Genomic DNA, 17,079 nt, shown 5'->3' on the forward strand with positions numbered 1-17,079 from the left:
CGTCATCTTTACCTGGTTTCTTTTTTGCAGGCAGGTCGCTGTTCAAGTATCCTTTCTAGGAAGGCCTTAGCGCAGAGCTACCAGCAACAGCCAGCTAGACAAGCCCATCCCTGTGGGTAAGTAACCACTAGTGACTGTATATCTTCAATGCAGTGCAATGTAAGGTGGTCCTGTATAGCACACTCAAACCACTTTGGCAGCCTTTATTATGCACACCTGTTGTCTTCCCACCAGCACGGCCATCCTAGGCTCCAGTCCAGCCTATAAGCAGCACAGTGGCCAGGCAGAACTCACATCCTATTCCTCCCCTTTCAATCATCTGACTAAGTTTTGTTATTGTGAATTTGCATTGCATCCAGACCTAATGTGCGCTAGGGCAAAAGGAAAACCTGGATTATACCGCTCTCAAACACTGGGGTGGAGGGTAGGAGGATTACACAAACGTGAGCATGCAGCAGGAATTCACTTGCTTTATGTATGTTGCTGCATGCACCTTTGGTGTTTTTCATAAGTTAATTACAATGCAGCTTTCCTTTTTGGCTATTTTTTTCTGAGACGTCATACCATAATAGAACGTCCAGGCCACTGCTGGCCAGGAGAAATAACATGCATGCATCCAGGTCATTTACCATGCCATGGGACTGGATTACTGTTAAACTCAGCATTTTATAGGCCCCGCTGGATATTGTTCTCTTTTTTGGGGAGGGAGGTTATGGTGAGGCTGGAAAACAGTCAATTCTGAAAATGCTGACAAGCACTTGTTTCCTCTTAATGAAAGGATATTTTGGATGTTGACAGCCAAGTTACTTAGACGTACTGTGATAAAGGTAGGAATCCGATGCACAATTAAACTAATTCTATTTTTTAGGAGAGAAATGGATTTTAAAAAAAGAAAGGGAGGAGAAGTAAAACTAAGAAAAAAGAAGAAAAAGCGAATTGAAGCAGAAATCCTGCAAAACCAAAAAAATGAATATCTGTTTGCAGGTCAGTCCATCAAAATCTCACGTGGTATTGCTGGGAGAAAAGTGGATGAGGGTGACCAGCCATCTTCTTCTGGTACAAGTGTTAAACCTGGTTCTTCACTGGACCCATCAACAAGAGCTCAAGATGTGAGAAGACTAGAAGCCAGAGTGTCTGCAGTTATTGGAGACATCTCAGAGGCAGATGCTGCAGCAACTACAATGTCAGCAATCATTGAATGTGCCCCCCGAGAGGAAGTGTCGGAATCAAGTCTGCCAGAAATAATTGAGGCTCTCCGATTCGAGGAAGTGGCAGCCGGTGGTGGTACCAGTCTGACACAAACAGTTGAAGATTCCCCCACAGAGGAAGTGTCAGAAACAAGTCTGCCAGAAATAACTGGAGACAAAATCATCCCCCCAGAGGAAGTGGCAGGTACTAGTCATTCGCAAGAATCTTTATCTGCTTTACAACATACTGAAGACTCTGGGAACAAGGGTGTGAAGCACAGAGCAGGGAAAGATGACCTACAGGTGGCAGACAATTTGTTTCAACGTCCAAAACCAGATCAACGTTCCTATTTCTTTCAGCATTATCCAATTCAACCTCCCAAACACAGACACATTAAAGCAAGCTTAGCCTTTTGCAGGAAAGATGGGGGAAAATGGTATTGGTTAAGTTACTCAAATACAAAAGGCCCTTTTTTGCCGTTTGTTTAGTGTTTACTAAACGTGGAGAGAGGGGTCTGTTCATCAACGGGATGAAAAACTGGAGGCGTATTTACCAGCGCATTGCAGAACATGAGGCAGGCCAATGTCACCAGAGGTGCACAGATTCATATATGTTGAACTTTTCAGGGGTCGACATAGGCGGTTTACTCTTTCACCGACAGAAATTAGCTCGAAGTGAGCAAATCGGACAAAGACATATTGGAGCGCGTCATTGACGTTGTAAAAGACATTTGGAAAAGGGCCCTCAGTTTTCGTGTGAAATCAGAGTCCATGTCCGAGCTGGATAACAAAGAGCTGGATCATGGCAACATCCTTGAAATCCTTAATCCTTCTGCTCCTAAGTAAATAAGACAGACCTTGAAAGGAACATATTGAGGCCATTCAAACCAAATCCAAAAAGAAAACTGGGCAAGGACGGGGTGCTTCTGTGACCTTCACGTCAAAGACTACAGTTGGGTATGTGATTGAAGCCATTTCCAAACTGATCAAAATGGTAATCTGTCAAGAAATAAAGGAAGCAGGAACATTTTCCATTCAGACAGACTCAACCCAAGATGTGAGTGTTACTGATCAGTGCTCTATAATTATTAGATATGTCACTGACACTGTACATGAACGCCTATTAGCAGTAACCAACTGCACAATCCAAATAATAGGAACAAGGTGGTGGGCAAAGGATGCAGCACTATGGAAAGTTGTTGGCTCCTTTAATAAACCAAACAAAGCAATGTTCATTGATGTGGTTGTTGCACTCAATAATATTGGCTCAAATACAGATAAATTCAATGCAAAAGTCCGTTACCAAGCTTTAAACTTTTCTGAGGCTCTGTGCAAATTCCAAACACAGTGCTCACAGCCCAGATATATCTCAGAGTATTTAATTCGACAACCCCATTATCCAAGTACCTCCAGACAAGTGGAATGGACATCCTCCAGGCACAAAGAACGGTCTCGGACACTAGAAAAGCGCTCGCAGCACAGTCAAGAAATGTTGATTCTGTGTATTCTGCAGCTGAACAATTTGCAGAATGGGCAAACGTGGGCTTGGAAGAGAGGTTATGATAAAGGAGTGGAAACTGCACTTCCAGAGGGGGGAGTGTCCCACAAAAAGAGGATGCCTGGAATGAATGCAAGGGATGAGCCAACCACCTTGGCTAAAGACCAGTTTAGAGTTACTGTACATAATGCCATTATGCACAACATTCTTCAAAGCCTAACTAGTCTTTTTAAAACCCACTCATCTCTTGCCGCAGATCTAGCATGCCTGGATCCCAAAAATTTCAATGAAAGTCTACCCGACAATGCTCTTACAAATATTTGCTCCTTGCTTGAAAGACTGGAGGACGCCATAACACTACAGGGGTTAAGGGAAGAACTCTCAGACTTTGCAAGCAAGTGGACTAAACTGAGGAGGACACTACCGGAAGAGTATGCCTTTAAAGCCCTACGCAGTGAATATCCAGCACTAGAAGAATTTGGAGAGCTACCTAAACATTTAGTACAGAAATGCAATACATGCCGTAACTGTGCAATATGTTGCTATGCAATTCTAAAAAGGTATGAACCTTTTAGTAGTGCTTACCGGCAATTGTATTTGGCATACAAGTTCATCTTGACCTTATCCTTACCAAAGGTAGCATGTGAAATAATTTTTTCGAAATTGAAGAATATTAAAACCCACCTAAGAAACCACCTCTGCCAGGACAACCTTGAAGCCTTTATGCTCATGCCTGTGGAGCGGACTTTGCTTGTCCAATTGCAAAATTCGGACATAATCGACCTGATTGCACAAAAAAGTGCATTGTTGAAGGACCTCTTGATTGAGTGATTTTTAAGGATTTCCACGAAGACTTTAGAGCCAGCTTTTCAACGCATGCAACAATGTTCTTAGATTGATTTGCCAAACCACATTTCTTGAAGGCAAACAGCCTAATATCGTCTTTTAAAGTAAAACAAAACATTTAAGTTTGGATAAGTCACCAAATAACATCTTAAAAACGTACTGTATGGCACCTGCAGGATTCACAATTGACCATATCACTTCAATCACTAGGACCTTGACTTGGTTCTGTTGAAATGTGCAATACATCATGTACTCTGAAACCATGATGATGTGTCCAATCGAAGACCAAAGTGGGAAGGGTGACACAATTCTTATAATCATTAAGTTTCTGTGAAGACATTACTGTTCATCAAGACAGTGTTAACATCAGTGGGGACAGTATATGAAGTCCAGGCCAGCTACATGACTTTCAACAGAAAAAGACTTTCCACAGATGATGGGGCTGGGGGACGAGGGGAGGCGCCACCCAACAAGCAAGAAAGGCAAGCAAGCAATATATATATATATATATATATATATAGTCAGGCCAAAGACATTGTAATAGTGCCAAAGACACAGCAACAACTAAAATGCACCCCAAATGGAAAATCCAGACTTTTAGAAGACTTCTCTCTGCCCTTTTTGTAGGGCAAACACCTAGCAAACTGTTTCCCAACAGCACCTGGCCCCATCGTGTGTACCCAGGAACAAAGGCACAGTGCCTGTGCTCAAGTCCTCTTGCTGAGAAGACATGTCTCAGAGCAACTCCGGCTTAATATCATTGCGAGGAGCCCCGCCCCACCGGAACAAAATCCCGGACCCTCGCCCAACACAGATAAGTGCTGCAGCGCTCTGCAGAAGCACGGGGAGCAGTGTGGTCACGCAGGGGCCCAGCCAGCCCCACCAGACAGACAACTGGAACCTGCTTCCTACAAAAGTAACTGTACCAGTAAGACTGCATGCCACGTAACAGAGCACAACACTAATCAGCGCTTCCTAGCCACGCGCACCACCATAAATCATTGGATAGCGTGCCTGATTGCTAGCTGTGGACACAATTCGGAACACCTTCCCATTACTATTACTGCTTACTCTTGCATGCACTAACACTTTACCACCACTTACCAGAGCCACATGCAACCCTAAACATCTTGCATGTGTACAAGCATGTGAACAGCAACATGTGACAGTGTTTGATATGTGCACCAATTGTAGCACTTTATTGCAGCATTTGAAAAGCTACTACGACACATCCTGGCACAAGGAAATCACAGGAGACAACAAGGGACACTCTGGTGACAACTAACCTAAGCCAAGTGCTGCACTAAATCATGCGTTTATTATGTTGCTGTGCCTTTGTATAGTGCTATAGCGATATTGTACGTGTGTGTAGAGTCACTAGAAGAGACGTGCGTTTGTATGAGTGTAACAGCATGCTAGAAGTGAGCGCAGTGATCAAAACATTACCCTAACATCCCCAACCTATCCATAACCTCTCCCTATACCTCATTCCAATTCCCCTACTCCCCCCCCCCCTTCCTATCCAACCCTCCTTCCCTGCTGGGGTTGCGGAGCCCTGTATAAGCATAGACTTGCAGCAGGTCCCAAAACCGGAGTGGGGTTGGTTGGTTCATGCCACTCCTGCGCCTCGGAGCTGTGGATGGACCCTGTCACAGAACTGTATGCAAAGTAATGTTATTTTATGAGTTGTGTTGTGATGCAACTGACATGAACCCTCCATACGTAGCATTTTCTTTTAAGTCGTGAATTGACGCGATTCACGGATGATGGTTTGAGGGCCACCTTTTTTGAGGCGAGGGGTGGCCCACTTTTTTGAGACGAGGAGTGGGCCACTTTATTTTTGGTGTCCGGGCCCATTTCTTGTCCCAGTCCAACACTGTCCATCATGCACCCACAAGGCTAAACATACAGGGTTGATATTTGTGTCTACTAAGAGCGCTTGCCTCAAATTCTACTAACAATATACAGTCTATGTCCTAACAACGAAGAATTAGCTTTCTTATTATTTCCTCGTGACTAAGTTTATTTTAGGATCCATTTTTAAATGTAGTGCTTTTATTGCATTGATTTAACTACAACTGATGCTATACTAACCTAAAACTCAACATCGATTTGGAATTTTGCAAGTTTTTCACTACTAATGATTGTTATCTCTTCCACTTATTTGTTGCATAACCAGAACATGTCATACGTCAGTATGTTTCATGTCTCATTCATTTTAGGTATCATCATTTGTATTTAAATTTTGATCAAAGAAAAGGTTCAATTAAAAAAAAACTGAGCTGGGGGAAAACATTATTTTGACTTTCTTTGGAGGTTATCCTGGACTTGTTATTTAGCGCCAAGATATTTGACATTTCTCTAGGTACACATAGTTCCTGCAACAACAAATGTGAGAACTATCTCCTAATATTTCAGAGTCGTTTCTAAGGTTTAATAAGACTTATCCGTTTTACTCCCTATAATTAGGGAAATGCTCCCCAAAAAAGTGGGAGCCTAACAGATAGACCGATGGCAGCCCCCTGCTGTCAACCGTACTGCTGTCTTCAGAAGAGGTGTTTGCAACACATACCATACAGAGGAACTGTATTCAAGTGTTAGCTGATCTTACAATTGTCTGAAAGCTTGCTTATGGTAATTACTGGGCACAAAGAAAGTAGGAACAAACCAGAAAGAAACACCTAGGTTTCCAAATAAAACACACTTTTACCGGACTAAAAAATAAAAAAATAAAAAGTTGGCAGTGAGACTTGTTTACTAACTGAAAAATCATTTTACTCCCAAATTTCAAAAGTAGTGGATAAAATAATGCCACCCAAAAATCTTAATTGGAGCGAAGTGCACATCATTTACTATACCCACTAGGAACCTGCACTGCAGTAACTCCCTGAAACATCCATTAGGAAGAGGTGCAAAACGAGGATCAATTTAAATTAAAACGAATGTTAGTTGTTACATTTCTGTCACCATGTAGCTGAATCAGCCAATGCCTTTTGCACGCCTATGAACAACTAAAACGATAATCTACTGACAAACCTGGGAAAGCTTGCCGATTTGGCGACTGTCTCTAGACCCACAAACTTAGTACATGCGGAGACTGCAAATCCCAGAAGAGATGATTTCACTTACCTCTACAAGCTTCACTGCCCCAGCGTCCAAGAGCTTGCGACTGCTGGAAGCGCTGTTCCCCATGCTGAAGAAACAAGACAGTAATGTGTAAGAGGTGAAGTGTGCCCCCCATTCCCATCAATTATTAACTGTTTACGAACATGGACAAATTGATCCTCCTACCAAGTACCAGCACCCTGACCAAAACAATCACTGGTCAAGCCAATCGTTATGTTTTGGTAAAGGCAGTGTAAAAGAGGGTCTGCAAGAAGGGTGCGGCGAGGGAGGGAAACAGTGGTGCTCGCAGGGACGTGTGCTGAAGAGTGGCGCAGCGCACAGCGCGATAAAACAATTCCCACTGAAACCATCTTTATAGCAATTCAGGAAATACACACAAAAACCACGGGTCCGCAATAAGATCCAATAAAAACCATTTGGAAACGGTCAATTGGCATATGCACGACGGCCCTACCTCCAATAAAAATCCTAAGGCTGGTTAAAGTAGTGGGGGAGAACTACCATATCCGCTCCTGGTAACATTTAAGAAATGCTAGTTTCTATTGGATCCAGTTGGGACATATGGTTCCGAGACATTATATATTTTCTTTAACACAGAAACCCTGGCATAGCGTTTGCAACAATATATACAATACAAATTGTGAGAAAAATAAAAATACACCATTCGATTAAGCTGGGAGAAAAAAAAAATGAAAAAGCAAAGGCAGTCTCCAATAAAAGAAATACATTCGACTTCATAAACTATTAAGATAGACATTTAAACTAAGAATAATCATGATCCCCCCCCCCCCCGTATCAAGAAAGCCAAAAATCGCAGGCACACAGAAATGTATAGCCTATGGAACTGTGGCTGCCATGTTTGGGCCTCGACACTTCTCTCTGTCTGACCACAAGCTAAACTGGATGCAGTGCAAATATAAACTCTGAAGCGTGGGTGTCATTACCTCAAAGTATGCCTTGGTCCTCCAAACTGTCTTGTACTCTACGTAGAATGCCCCCAGGGTAGTTGGGTGGAGTATCTCGATATATAAGACGTAACTGGTAGAGTGGATCACAACTGTGAGAGGTGCATTCTTTTAATAGAAAATAAAAATAATACGCCACCTAAGAAAAATAGAGTTTATGGAGTCAAATGCGAGGTTTGTCTACACTTCACAAAGTCTTTTTTCAAACATGATAGTGAGAAACACATGATCCAGTCAGTAATTAATTAGTATTTACAAAGATAGAGATATTGCAGTCCCTTGATAACTCGGTCTTCAAATAGGTGCCTTTTAAATGAAAAGCCCATCCTACCACATTGGGTCCCTAAAGTAGTAACATTGGCTCTGAGATCTATTGAAACGAAGTCTCTATGGTTAAGACGTCTAAACAGCAGGGTAATCGTGTCTTTAGTGCAGTCCGTAGAAGTGCAGTAACATAAATGAGAGGAAATGTGTTGTGAAAATGAAAGATAAAACAAAAGGTAAATGTCACTTTGAGCAATGAAAACCTAGTTCCATCATACGTCAAAGGGCAATGCTTATGCTAAAGGTCAAGTAAATGCCAGTCACGAGCCAATACAGTTAGACATTTGAAAGTTATAACGTTAATAATACAAAGGAATATATATCAACTTTGTGCAACAGAATTATCTTTACCTAGAGCATGAAGACCCTATGAACCAAGTATTTGTCATTCTCTTGGTCAATACAAAAATGTTTTTGCCGTTTATGCCATGACATATAGACTGGTCATATTGCATTTCTATTACTGCGCACAATATGCCCATCTAAATATTATAGTGTGGCAGCCACCGCACTATAGTTGAGTATTGAGTTCCATGGGAAACCCGAAGAATGAATTGCTAATAACTTGAATCATGACAGATTTGGCTGAAAAGATCCATTAAGAAATAAAGTTATCAAGAAAGTAAAAAAAAAAAAAAACATGGTTTCAGCTAGTCCCCCATTCATTTTCCCATAATGAACAAAAAACTTTTTTTCTCTCAAGCGCACAGCTAAAACTCCTGGACAGAATCGGACCAGGTACGAAACATCTTGGACACGATGCGTTGGCTCAATTTCCGGAAGGCGCAAGGGCCAATTTCACCCACGTTACTGATTTAAAATATACACGGCTGAAGGACAGTGGTGCACAAAAAGAATACAGTGGGCACTGCTGGGCAGTGATTTAAAAACTACACTGGGCACAGCCGAAGGCCGTGCCACTGGGCCTTTAGTGTTTTAAAAAAATACAGTGGGTACGACCGTAGGCCAGTGGCCGTCCGTGCCCACTGACTAGACAGTGGTGCCAAAATAAACTGTGGTATAACAATACCCTTGAAATTCAAGGAAAAACTTTAAGTGCGGTTAAAGTGACTAAACATAGCGCAACAAAACCCTTGAATTTCTGCACATTGGAAAAACAAAAAAAGAAGACCATCTTGACTCGCGCGTTCCCGTTGATATCCCACAAAATGCCATATCCCCCCACAAGGTCAACAGGAACGCAACAAATTAAGCCATTCCCGAGTTTCCCAAATGCGCTGAATTTCAAGGGATTAGTTGCGTTATGTTTAGACATTTAACTGCACTTAAAAAATGTTCCTTGATTATATATACACATACCACGCATTTTATATTTCAGAAACAGTAATCACACCACGATATGCAAACGGGAGAATTTTCTTTTCCTCCTTTTCTTTTAACTTGGAAAATAAATCATTGCAACTTTAAACAAGGGAAAAGACCGATTTCATACACTTTAATCATTATTAAAGTTAATCTTGGTGGTGGTTTTGGAAATAATTCTGGATAAAGGCGGACAGTGTTGGGGGGTAGGAGGAAAAAACAACAAAGAAAGATTACACTTTATTTGTGGGGGGAAAAACATCAAAAAATGAGAAGCTTATTGACAAAAACTACTCCTATCCAAAAATAAAAGGAAAACAAAAAAAAAAAAAAATCTATGGGCAGTGGTTTTCATGCACTGGCCATGCCTTATCTCAAGTCACAAAACTTGCCCAACAAACTGACTGATAGCACACCATCAATGTCCCTTCTGCCCTTTGGCAGTGAAACACATGTACCACTGCAGTTTATGCTCAAGGGGGCAAGCCATCCATCTCCGTCACACTCGTATAAGCCATTCAAGCATCAGCTGGATGTGCAATAGCAGCTACAGACATGGCAAAGGCATAGTGCTACCCCCTCTATCCGTGGGGCCTGGCTCCACAAACGGGCTCTGAAATTATTCTGCAGCTAGTTCCAGGGCAGACTTGTCAAATGCTGGACAAACTACATGCAGCCCATAAATTGACCCTGCACTGTGCAGCATCTCTGCCACTGCATAGGTCCTAAAAAAACAAAAGTGCTCCTCAATCTCCAAATGACTTGCCTCCTGGCAGACAAGAACATTCCCATCACGGGGAAAGACAACGGCATGTGCTAAGGTGGTACCAGTGAGGTGTTTGTGGCTGGTCCACTAAAGTCACTTCCTCTGCCTGCTATTCTGACACAACCACCCACTCAATTGCCTCATGCAGGACAACCTCCTCCTGTTGAAGGTTATGTGTGGCTCCTCAGGCTCCAACACTAAAAATCAAGAGGAAATTTGCAGCAATATTTGAAAAAATGTCTATGTTATCGACGAAGAACAGATTTGATGGGATTCCGGATGAATCTGATGCCTACTAAAGAACTTCTGGAAGCAAGAAAAGAGAAAACTCAGAGATTACGCCTGTGCAAAGGGCAAAGAGAGACCTTGCACCATCTGACCTTGCTGTGTCCCAGCCTAACACAAGAGAGAAGTAAATGGTTGGGTAAATTCATTACACCGTATATGACAAGATCAATAGAGGAATGGTGGTCAGAGTTCTTACAAGGAAATAGTATCTCAATGACACTTGCCCTTTTAGCCTACCTGAAAGAAGTGTTCTCAATGATACAGCAAAAGGCGGGTTCATGCTGACAAAATTGAACTACTATGTACATTAACAAACAGGCCTCTGCTGACAAGAGGCAGTTTTTTTGGGAAGGGGGAACTTGTATATTCAATTTTGTACTTTTATTTCTTTTTTGTTGTCCTTCATTTTCTTGCTTCCATTGTAAATTACTATTTTTTGACTTCTCTTGATGTTAATGCTTAAACCTTTTTAAATGATTATACTGCATGTGAGATTTTGACAAAAGCTTAAGGTTTTCAGTTGTAAAACCAGATGCTAATAAAATTAATTCAAATGTAAAATGAAATCCACACTAAATGTTTAAAATGAAAATCCCCAAGTCAAACACTATGGAATAAAACCACAAAAAAAGAAACCTGAAAAAAGACTATAGAAAAATAACCACAAAACGCATTCCACAACAAAGTGTATGAGAGAAGAAAAGTTAAGGGAAACAAGGACAGGAAAGGCACTTTTGACATCCCAATCAGAGATCCAATCAGAGATTTTTGGTAACACCATGAACACTGCTCAGATTCAAAAGCAATAGCAGTAGTGGAACTTCCGAGAGCCCTTTACACTTTAACACTGCGATGCCCATTGAGCAATCACAGCTCGCCCAAAACATTTTAAACAGATGTTTGCTCCAATATTTTGTTCTCTGCACACACACAAACCAATGACACACCAAATTGTTTCAGTCCCTATCCTTGCCGCCAACACACTTCATCGCTAATTCATAAGACTAATATTAATGTTTCTACTTATTTTAAATTTCATTGCAAATCACTGGTATAAAGCCGTGACTCAACATGTTCAGCAAGTACATTGTGAAAGAAGTTGCAATGTTTGATCAAATGGTTTCTGTTCATCTCTGCACAGTCACTACCTGTAGACCGCACACATTTTCAGTTCAAATCCTTCCCCCACACACGCACATTTATTTCCTGGCGGCTTATTCAAAGTGCAAATCATTATTCACTATGTTTTGTTGAGGTAATGTTAAACGAGGCAGTGGGCCTACCTGGTCAATAACGGCCCACTGCCAAAGTTAAGGGACCCGATTGCAAAGAGGGTCCCTTAACGCAGATGGTGGTGCCGTTATCGGCAGGATCACACGTCGCAAAGTTTAATATCGCCATTAGCACCCGTGTAGTTGCCTACACAGGGGCTAATGGTGTCTTTTCTTTTGTAATAGTGGTCTTTTTTTGTAAATAAAAAAAATTAAAAATAAATAAATACATTTTAAAAAACTTACCTTGCCTGCGCAGCCTGGCACAGTGCAGTGCTGGTGTCCTGGAAGTCCCATTTTCACTGTTGATGACTGGGATGTTAGCAACATGAAAACTGACTTTAGGGAAAGGAAAGCAGCACTGCGTGGCACTGGACCGCACAGCCAAGGAACGCTTTTTTTTTTTGTTGCGAAGAAAAACACCAATAAGCACCCATGTCGGAAACTACACGGGTGATGAGATGAAATGGGAGCCCCTCCCCATCTGGCCAGAGAGGTTAGGTGACCGGGAGGATCTCATGGGGAGAGACTTCCACCTCCAAGGATAATGACAACCAACTAGGGAGAATGCGGTACAACACCCCTCATCCAACACCCTACACGCGTCCCTACAGTATAGACCCCAATACCTTACCCAACACTTCCATGCATCTCTGCAAAACTGAAGATTTAACCACTACTGATAACATACCCAGGTATTACGGCAGTGCCTGAAAGACTGATGAAACTAAAAGACCTGAGATAAGTTGGCTCACAAGAAGCATAACGAACACTACAGAGCCATTAACAACAAAGACAGACGTTACGCAAGTGCAGAACAAGCCCTATAATAAGGAAACTGAAGGTTTTAGCGTCTTCTACCACGTAAGTCAGGAGGCCGCGACAGCTACTGGGAGATTTGAACCTGTCAAATGAGAGAACGCTAGACGTTGACAAAGTAGCAGAGGAGGAAGTGGACCATTAGGTCTAGTGATGGTACCAAAACCGTTCAAAGTCAGAGGTGCTGGAGGAGACACTGGAGAAGGCCGGTCGGAACAGAAGAGGACCAAGGAGGCTGGTGGGAAGAATTATGAACCCTGGAAGATCCAATGACGCATCCTGGTTGGAAAGCAGTAACGGGGAACGCTGGAGACCCGACGTTGTGGAGTGGAGAGCCACGCATAGCCTCAGGGATAAACTCCTTCATCCTAGTGGGAACAGAGATCACTGACCACCACAGAAGTGTCTGAGACCCGCACAGAAACCCACAGAGAATTGGTGGGAACCTCGTTCATGCTGGGGGTCAAGTAAAGCCACTGACCACCAAGGAAGGGTCGAGAACACAAGAACAGAAACATAATGCAAGTCATCTTCCTCGTGGCAGTACCAGGCAGGAAAGCAACCCACGTCTGTCAAATCAAAGTAGTAGAGATATGGGTCTGGGACCAGCACCCACAAGTTAAGATCAATACAAGTCATCTTCTTTGGGGCAGTATCTGGCAGGAGCGTCAACCAGGTCTGCTGGAACAAACCAGTAGAGGGCTGAACTGTGAAACCAAGTATATAAAAAGGGAAAGGGAAGGGGAAGGGGAAGAGGTGGGGGAAAAGGGGAAGGGAGACCTTCCCCTGTGGTGTTATGAACTGTGAGGTAAACCTGAGAAAGGCCAGGAGAAGGAAGTAATTCTCTTGGTAGTTGAGCACACAAGGAGGAACAAACCAGTGATCTAGGGGAAGGGAGTTTTTCCCCCGGAGTAAAGAAATAGTAAACTTTCTGGCACAGCAAGTTAAAGGATTAGCAATCCTTTTGTGTGTGAAGTATCAAAACCATGGGAAGGGAGTCATTACCCTTGGCGAGAAAATTACAACCAGGACTGTGCCATCCAGTAAAGGCGCAGGGAGTCATTCTCCTGGACCAAGAACGTTTTTTTAAATTTTTATCTAACGGTTTATTTTTATTTTTTTAAGTAAAGCATGACAACCAGATGACAATGCATGATAGAACATCTTCCATCTTACATTCACTGAATTACAGTGCAGTAGCAGAGGAGACAACTATTGGTGGCAAAACATCTGAATAAAAGGCTCAGGGTGAAGGCAAAAAATAATCCCAACTGCATATCTCAACCCTCCCGCTCCCACCAACCACACAATGTCTGAAATTTTCTGGGGTAACACCTAGCATTGTATACCCGCCTCTCAAGGGACATGCATCTGTGAATTTCTGCAGATAATCCTCCCTCTTTGCCACCCTCCATGTGACAGACAAGAATTTCAAATTTGTTGAACCCTGCTTCACCCCAGATTCCAAGTATTGCCAGTTTAGGATCACAGGGGACATGAGACCCAAGTAATGTGGTCAACCTGCAGAAACACTTCGCCCAGAATATTTGGATTTGTGTACACTCTCATAACGTATGGAAAAAGGTCCCTCCCCGCCATCCCACAATCGCAGACAGTCTACTTGGTCTGTTGCACCCCAGCAGGGCCAGAGCTGTTTGCGAGTAATATATGCAATGCAGTATTTTATACTGCATAAGGCAGAGACTGGCTGCAATTCCGACCTCCCGTGGGAACACGAGTCCCTCAACCCATTCTTCTGAGTCTAGTGGTGCGATATCTCTCTCCCATCTGTCCCTGAGTCGGGACAGCTTCTGGGCCCTAAATGTCGTTATCACCCGATACAATGCTGCAGTGACCTTGGTAGCAATGCAGTCAGGGAAAATGTTGGCTTCTATAGGTGAGCACTTGGAAACCTCTCCTAGGGAAGGGAAATAGGATCGGATAGCATGAGCCAGATGCATATGCCTGTAGTGTTCACTCCCTGGCAACCCAAATGTATCCTGCAATGACTCAAATAGGATGCATTGCCCATCTTGCACCACATCGGCCAGAGCTTTTACCCCTCGTCCCTCCCAGTTCCTGAAGACCCATTATGCATATTTCCAGGAGATGTCTACTGTTCCAGACGGGTTGGTCCAGCTTTGGTGTTCTCCCCACCCTATATACGGATACATATCAACCCATACCTGCCAGGTCTGGCGTATAATCAGAGGAAGGGCCCTCCCCTGGGGCTCGCCCTCATAGAGCACTTATCTGGGTGGCCTCTCTCCCATCCACCCCCTTGCAATCAACACATGTGGGAGCCTCTGATCCCCATGTAACCAGTCGTTCACTGCCCCACGTTGCATGGCCCAGTAATACCTCCATAGACATGGCAGTCCCAACCCTCTATCCCGTATGGAGTGCTGTAGCATTCTGAGAGCGATGCATGGCTGTCTTCCCTCTCCCCCCACAACAGACACACAGCGTGCTCTCAATCATGACACAAATTAATGCAGGAACCAGAAATGGGGCATTTTGTAGCACTTAAAGAAACCTAGAGAGTTCCACAATTTAAAAAGTGTTGCCTTGCCCAGCAGAGTCAGTGTGAGAGCTTGCCAATAAACAGTGTCGGAGGCAAATTTGTACATTACTGAAATCTGATGAGCTTGGGCTCACATAAATGCCAAGATATTTAAATCCAGAGACCGAGACTAGATAAGCGCAGTTGCGGCTGATAGACCGCGAGTGCGCGCACCCCCTCTGCCCCCACAGCAGGAAGAGCACCGACTTCAGGCAATTTATCTTAAGCCCACTAAACCTCTGGTATTCCAATAGAACTCTGGTCACGACTTGACAGGAGACCTCAGGGCTGCTCATGTAGATTAAAAAGTTGTCAGCATAAAGCAAGACCCTGTCTCCTCCCTCCTATTTCTCCCCCCCCCAGGCCACTTCAGTCTTGCCCAGTCTGGGACAGTCTGCAGTTTAATCACAAGCAGCTCTATGGCCAGAGTGACCAGCAAGGGGCAGAGGGGATAACCCTGCCTCGTCCCTCGCCCCAGGGTGAAACCCCCAGAGGATACCCCATTGACTCAGACCACTGCATCAGGGGAGGTGTAGAGCAAGTGAACCCATTTGTGAACATTTTCCCTAAACCCGATGAGGTCTATGATCTCCCAAAGAGACGCCCAGCTGACGGAGTTGAACACCTTCTCGAAGTCTGCAGCCAGAAAAGCCACCAATTCCGGTATTACTGAGGCTTGGCTGAGGGCAAATTGAACCCTGCAGAGGTTCAGGCGTATGGATCTGAGGGCATGAACCCACATTGCTCCGGGTGTTTCAGCGAGTCTATTACCCCAAGAAGGCGGTTAGCTAGAACCCTCGCTAGGACCTTGGCCTCCCCATTAATCAAAGATGTGTGTGGCCACAACCAGTGATATTGTTTCTCCCGCAAGTATATATTTGTAGCCCTCCCAGGGTGTGACTGGGCTATCCATCAACCCCTCATTCATGGTGAAATATTCCATCGTTTTACAGGACAAGCCTTCCATAATGTCTGGGACCCCTAGGTAATACGCGTTAAGGCACCACATCGCCGTGGATCTTGCATGCCCGTTCTTGAGCTCCATAAGGAGTAGAGAGTGATCGGAGACCCCCCGGGCCAGAAGTTTCGCTGATAGAAGCCTATGTATGACACCTGGGGGATGAACAAGTAGGCAATATGCGACATGGAGCCATGCGCATTAGAGAAAAACGAGTACCCCGCTTCGGACTTGTGTAGCATTCTCCAAGTATCAACCAGACCCACTACAGTGGCAAAGGATCACAGCGTGATGTCGAGGGCTGGGTTTCTTATGCCAATATGCGGCCAATCCTACCCCAGGTCCATGACCTTGTTTAAGTCCTCCCCCCCCCCAGTACCCGCATGTCAGCTTGGGTTTGGAGTATCAGGGCTTGGATGTTGTTAAATAGTTTGAGTGTGAGAGGAGGAGGAGCGTAGATAGCCATGATGCCCCAAGTGCCCCCCCACAGTTCCCCTTGCACTAAAACATATCTGTCCCTAAGGTCCACCTGGACCTCTTTGAGCTGGAAGGGAATCCTTTTATGTATCAGTGTACCTCGTGCCCCTTCGAGAATCCCGCATGAAAAGCCACTGTGTAAAAGCTTAGATTCTGTCCCAGAGAGGTGTGTTTCAGTCAGAAACGCAATGCCCAGGGGATACCCATTGAGAAACTGAAGCCCCAAGTGCTGTTTGATGCTGGAATCCAACCAGTTTACATTCCACGTAAGCAGAAAAACCCCCTTTAAGGGGTGTCGCCCCCAAGAATGTGCGATTAGAATCGCCTCAGCCATAAGGCCCACCCCCTCCCTAGAACCTGTCAGACCACCAGTCCATATCACTTGCCCCATCACACACAGATGCCCCAAGCTAAACTGCCAAAAAGAAGCAACTTTAACACCCTCCCCAAACCACCCGCTCAACCAGTGGTTCTGGGGAAACCACCCCATGTCCCTCCCGTACTTTCTCCCCAACATGAAGCACCCGTCGCCCTAACACTGCAACAAACTGGTGCAGAAAAACATCACCCGCCTGTGGGGTGTCTGTTGACACAGCCCTTGCAATCCTCTGTCGGCAGCCTATTAACACTTTCCCTATATCCATCTCGTCCAGGTGTGAGCCGGTGCC

At 44.1% G+C, this 17,079-nt stretch overlaps 1 protein-coding gene across 4 annotated transcripts in view; it reads right to left on the reverse strand.

Moving 5' to 3' along the window:
- GLRX2 (glutaredoxin 2) overlaps window positions 1-17,079 on the reverse strand; it is a 363,657-nt gene that overhangs the window by 262,295 nt on the left and 84,283 nt on the right. For 2 of the 4 annotated variants that reach the window (XM_069641353.1, XM_069641354.1), the window contains 2 exons: window positions 7,602-7,761; window positions 6,661-6,724 (listed from right to left, as the gene is read on the reverse strand). In XM_069641353.1, the coding sequence (XP_069497454.1) occupies window positions 6,661-6,723 (63 nt within the window). In that variant the 5' untranslated portion in view covers window position 6,724; window positions 7,602-7,761. The remainder of the gene's footprint in view (window positions 1-6,660; window positions 6,725-7,601; window positions 7,762-17,079) is intronic. The other 2 variants (XM_069641356.1, XM_069641355.1) reach the window with 1 other exon arrangement.

This window comes from Ambystoma mexicanum, chromosome 1q, assembly GCF_040938575.1.
Source record: "Ambystoma mexicanum isolate Mex_15411 chromosome 1q, UKY_AmexF1_1, whole genome shotgun sequence".
NCBI lineage: Eukaryota > Metazoa > Chordata > Amphibia > Caudata > Ambystomatidae > Ambystoma > Ambystoma mexicanum.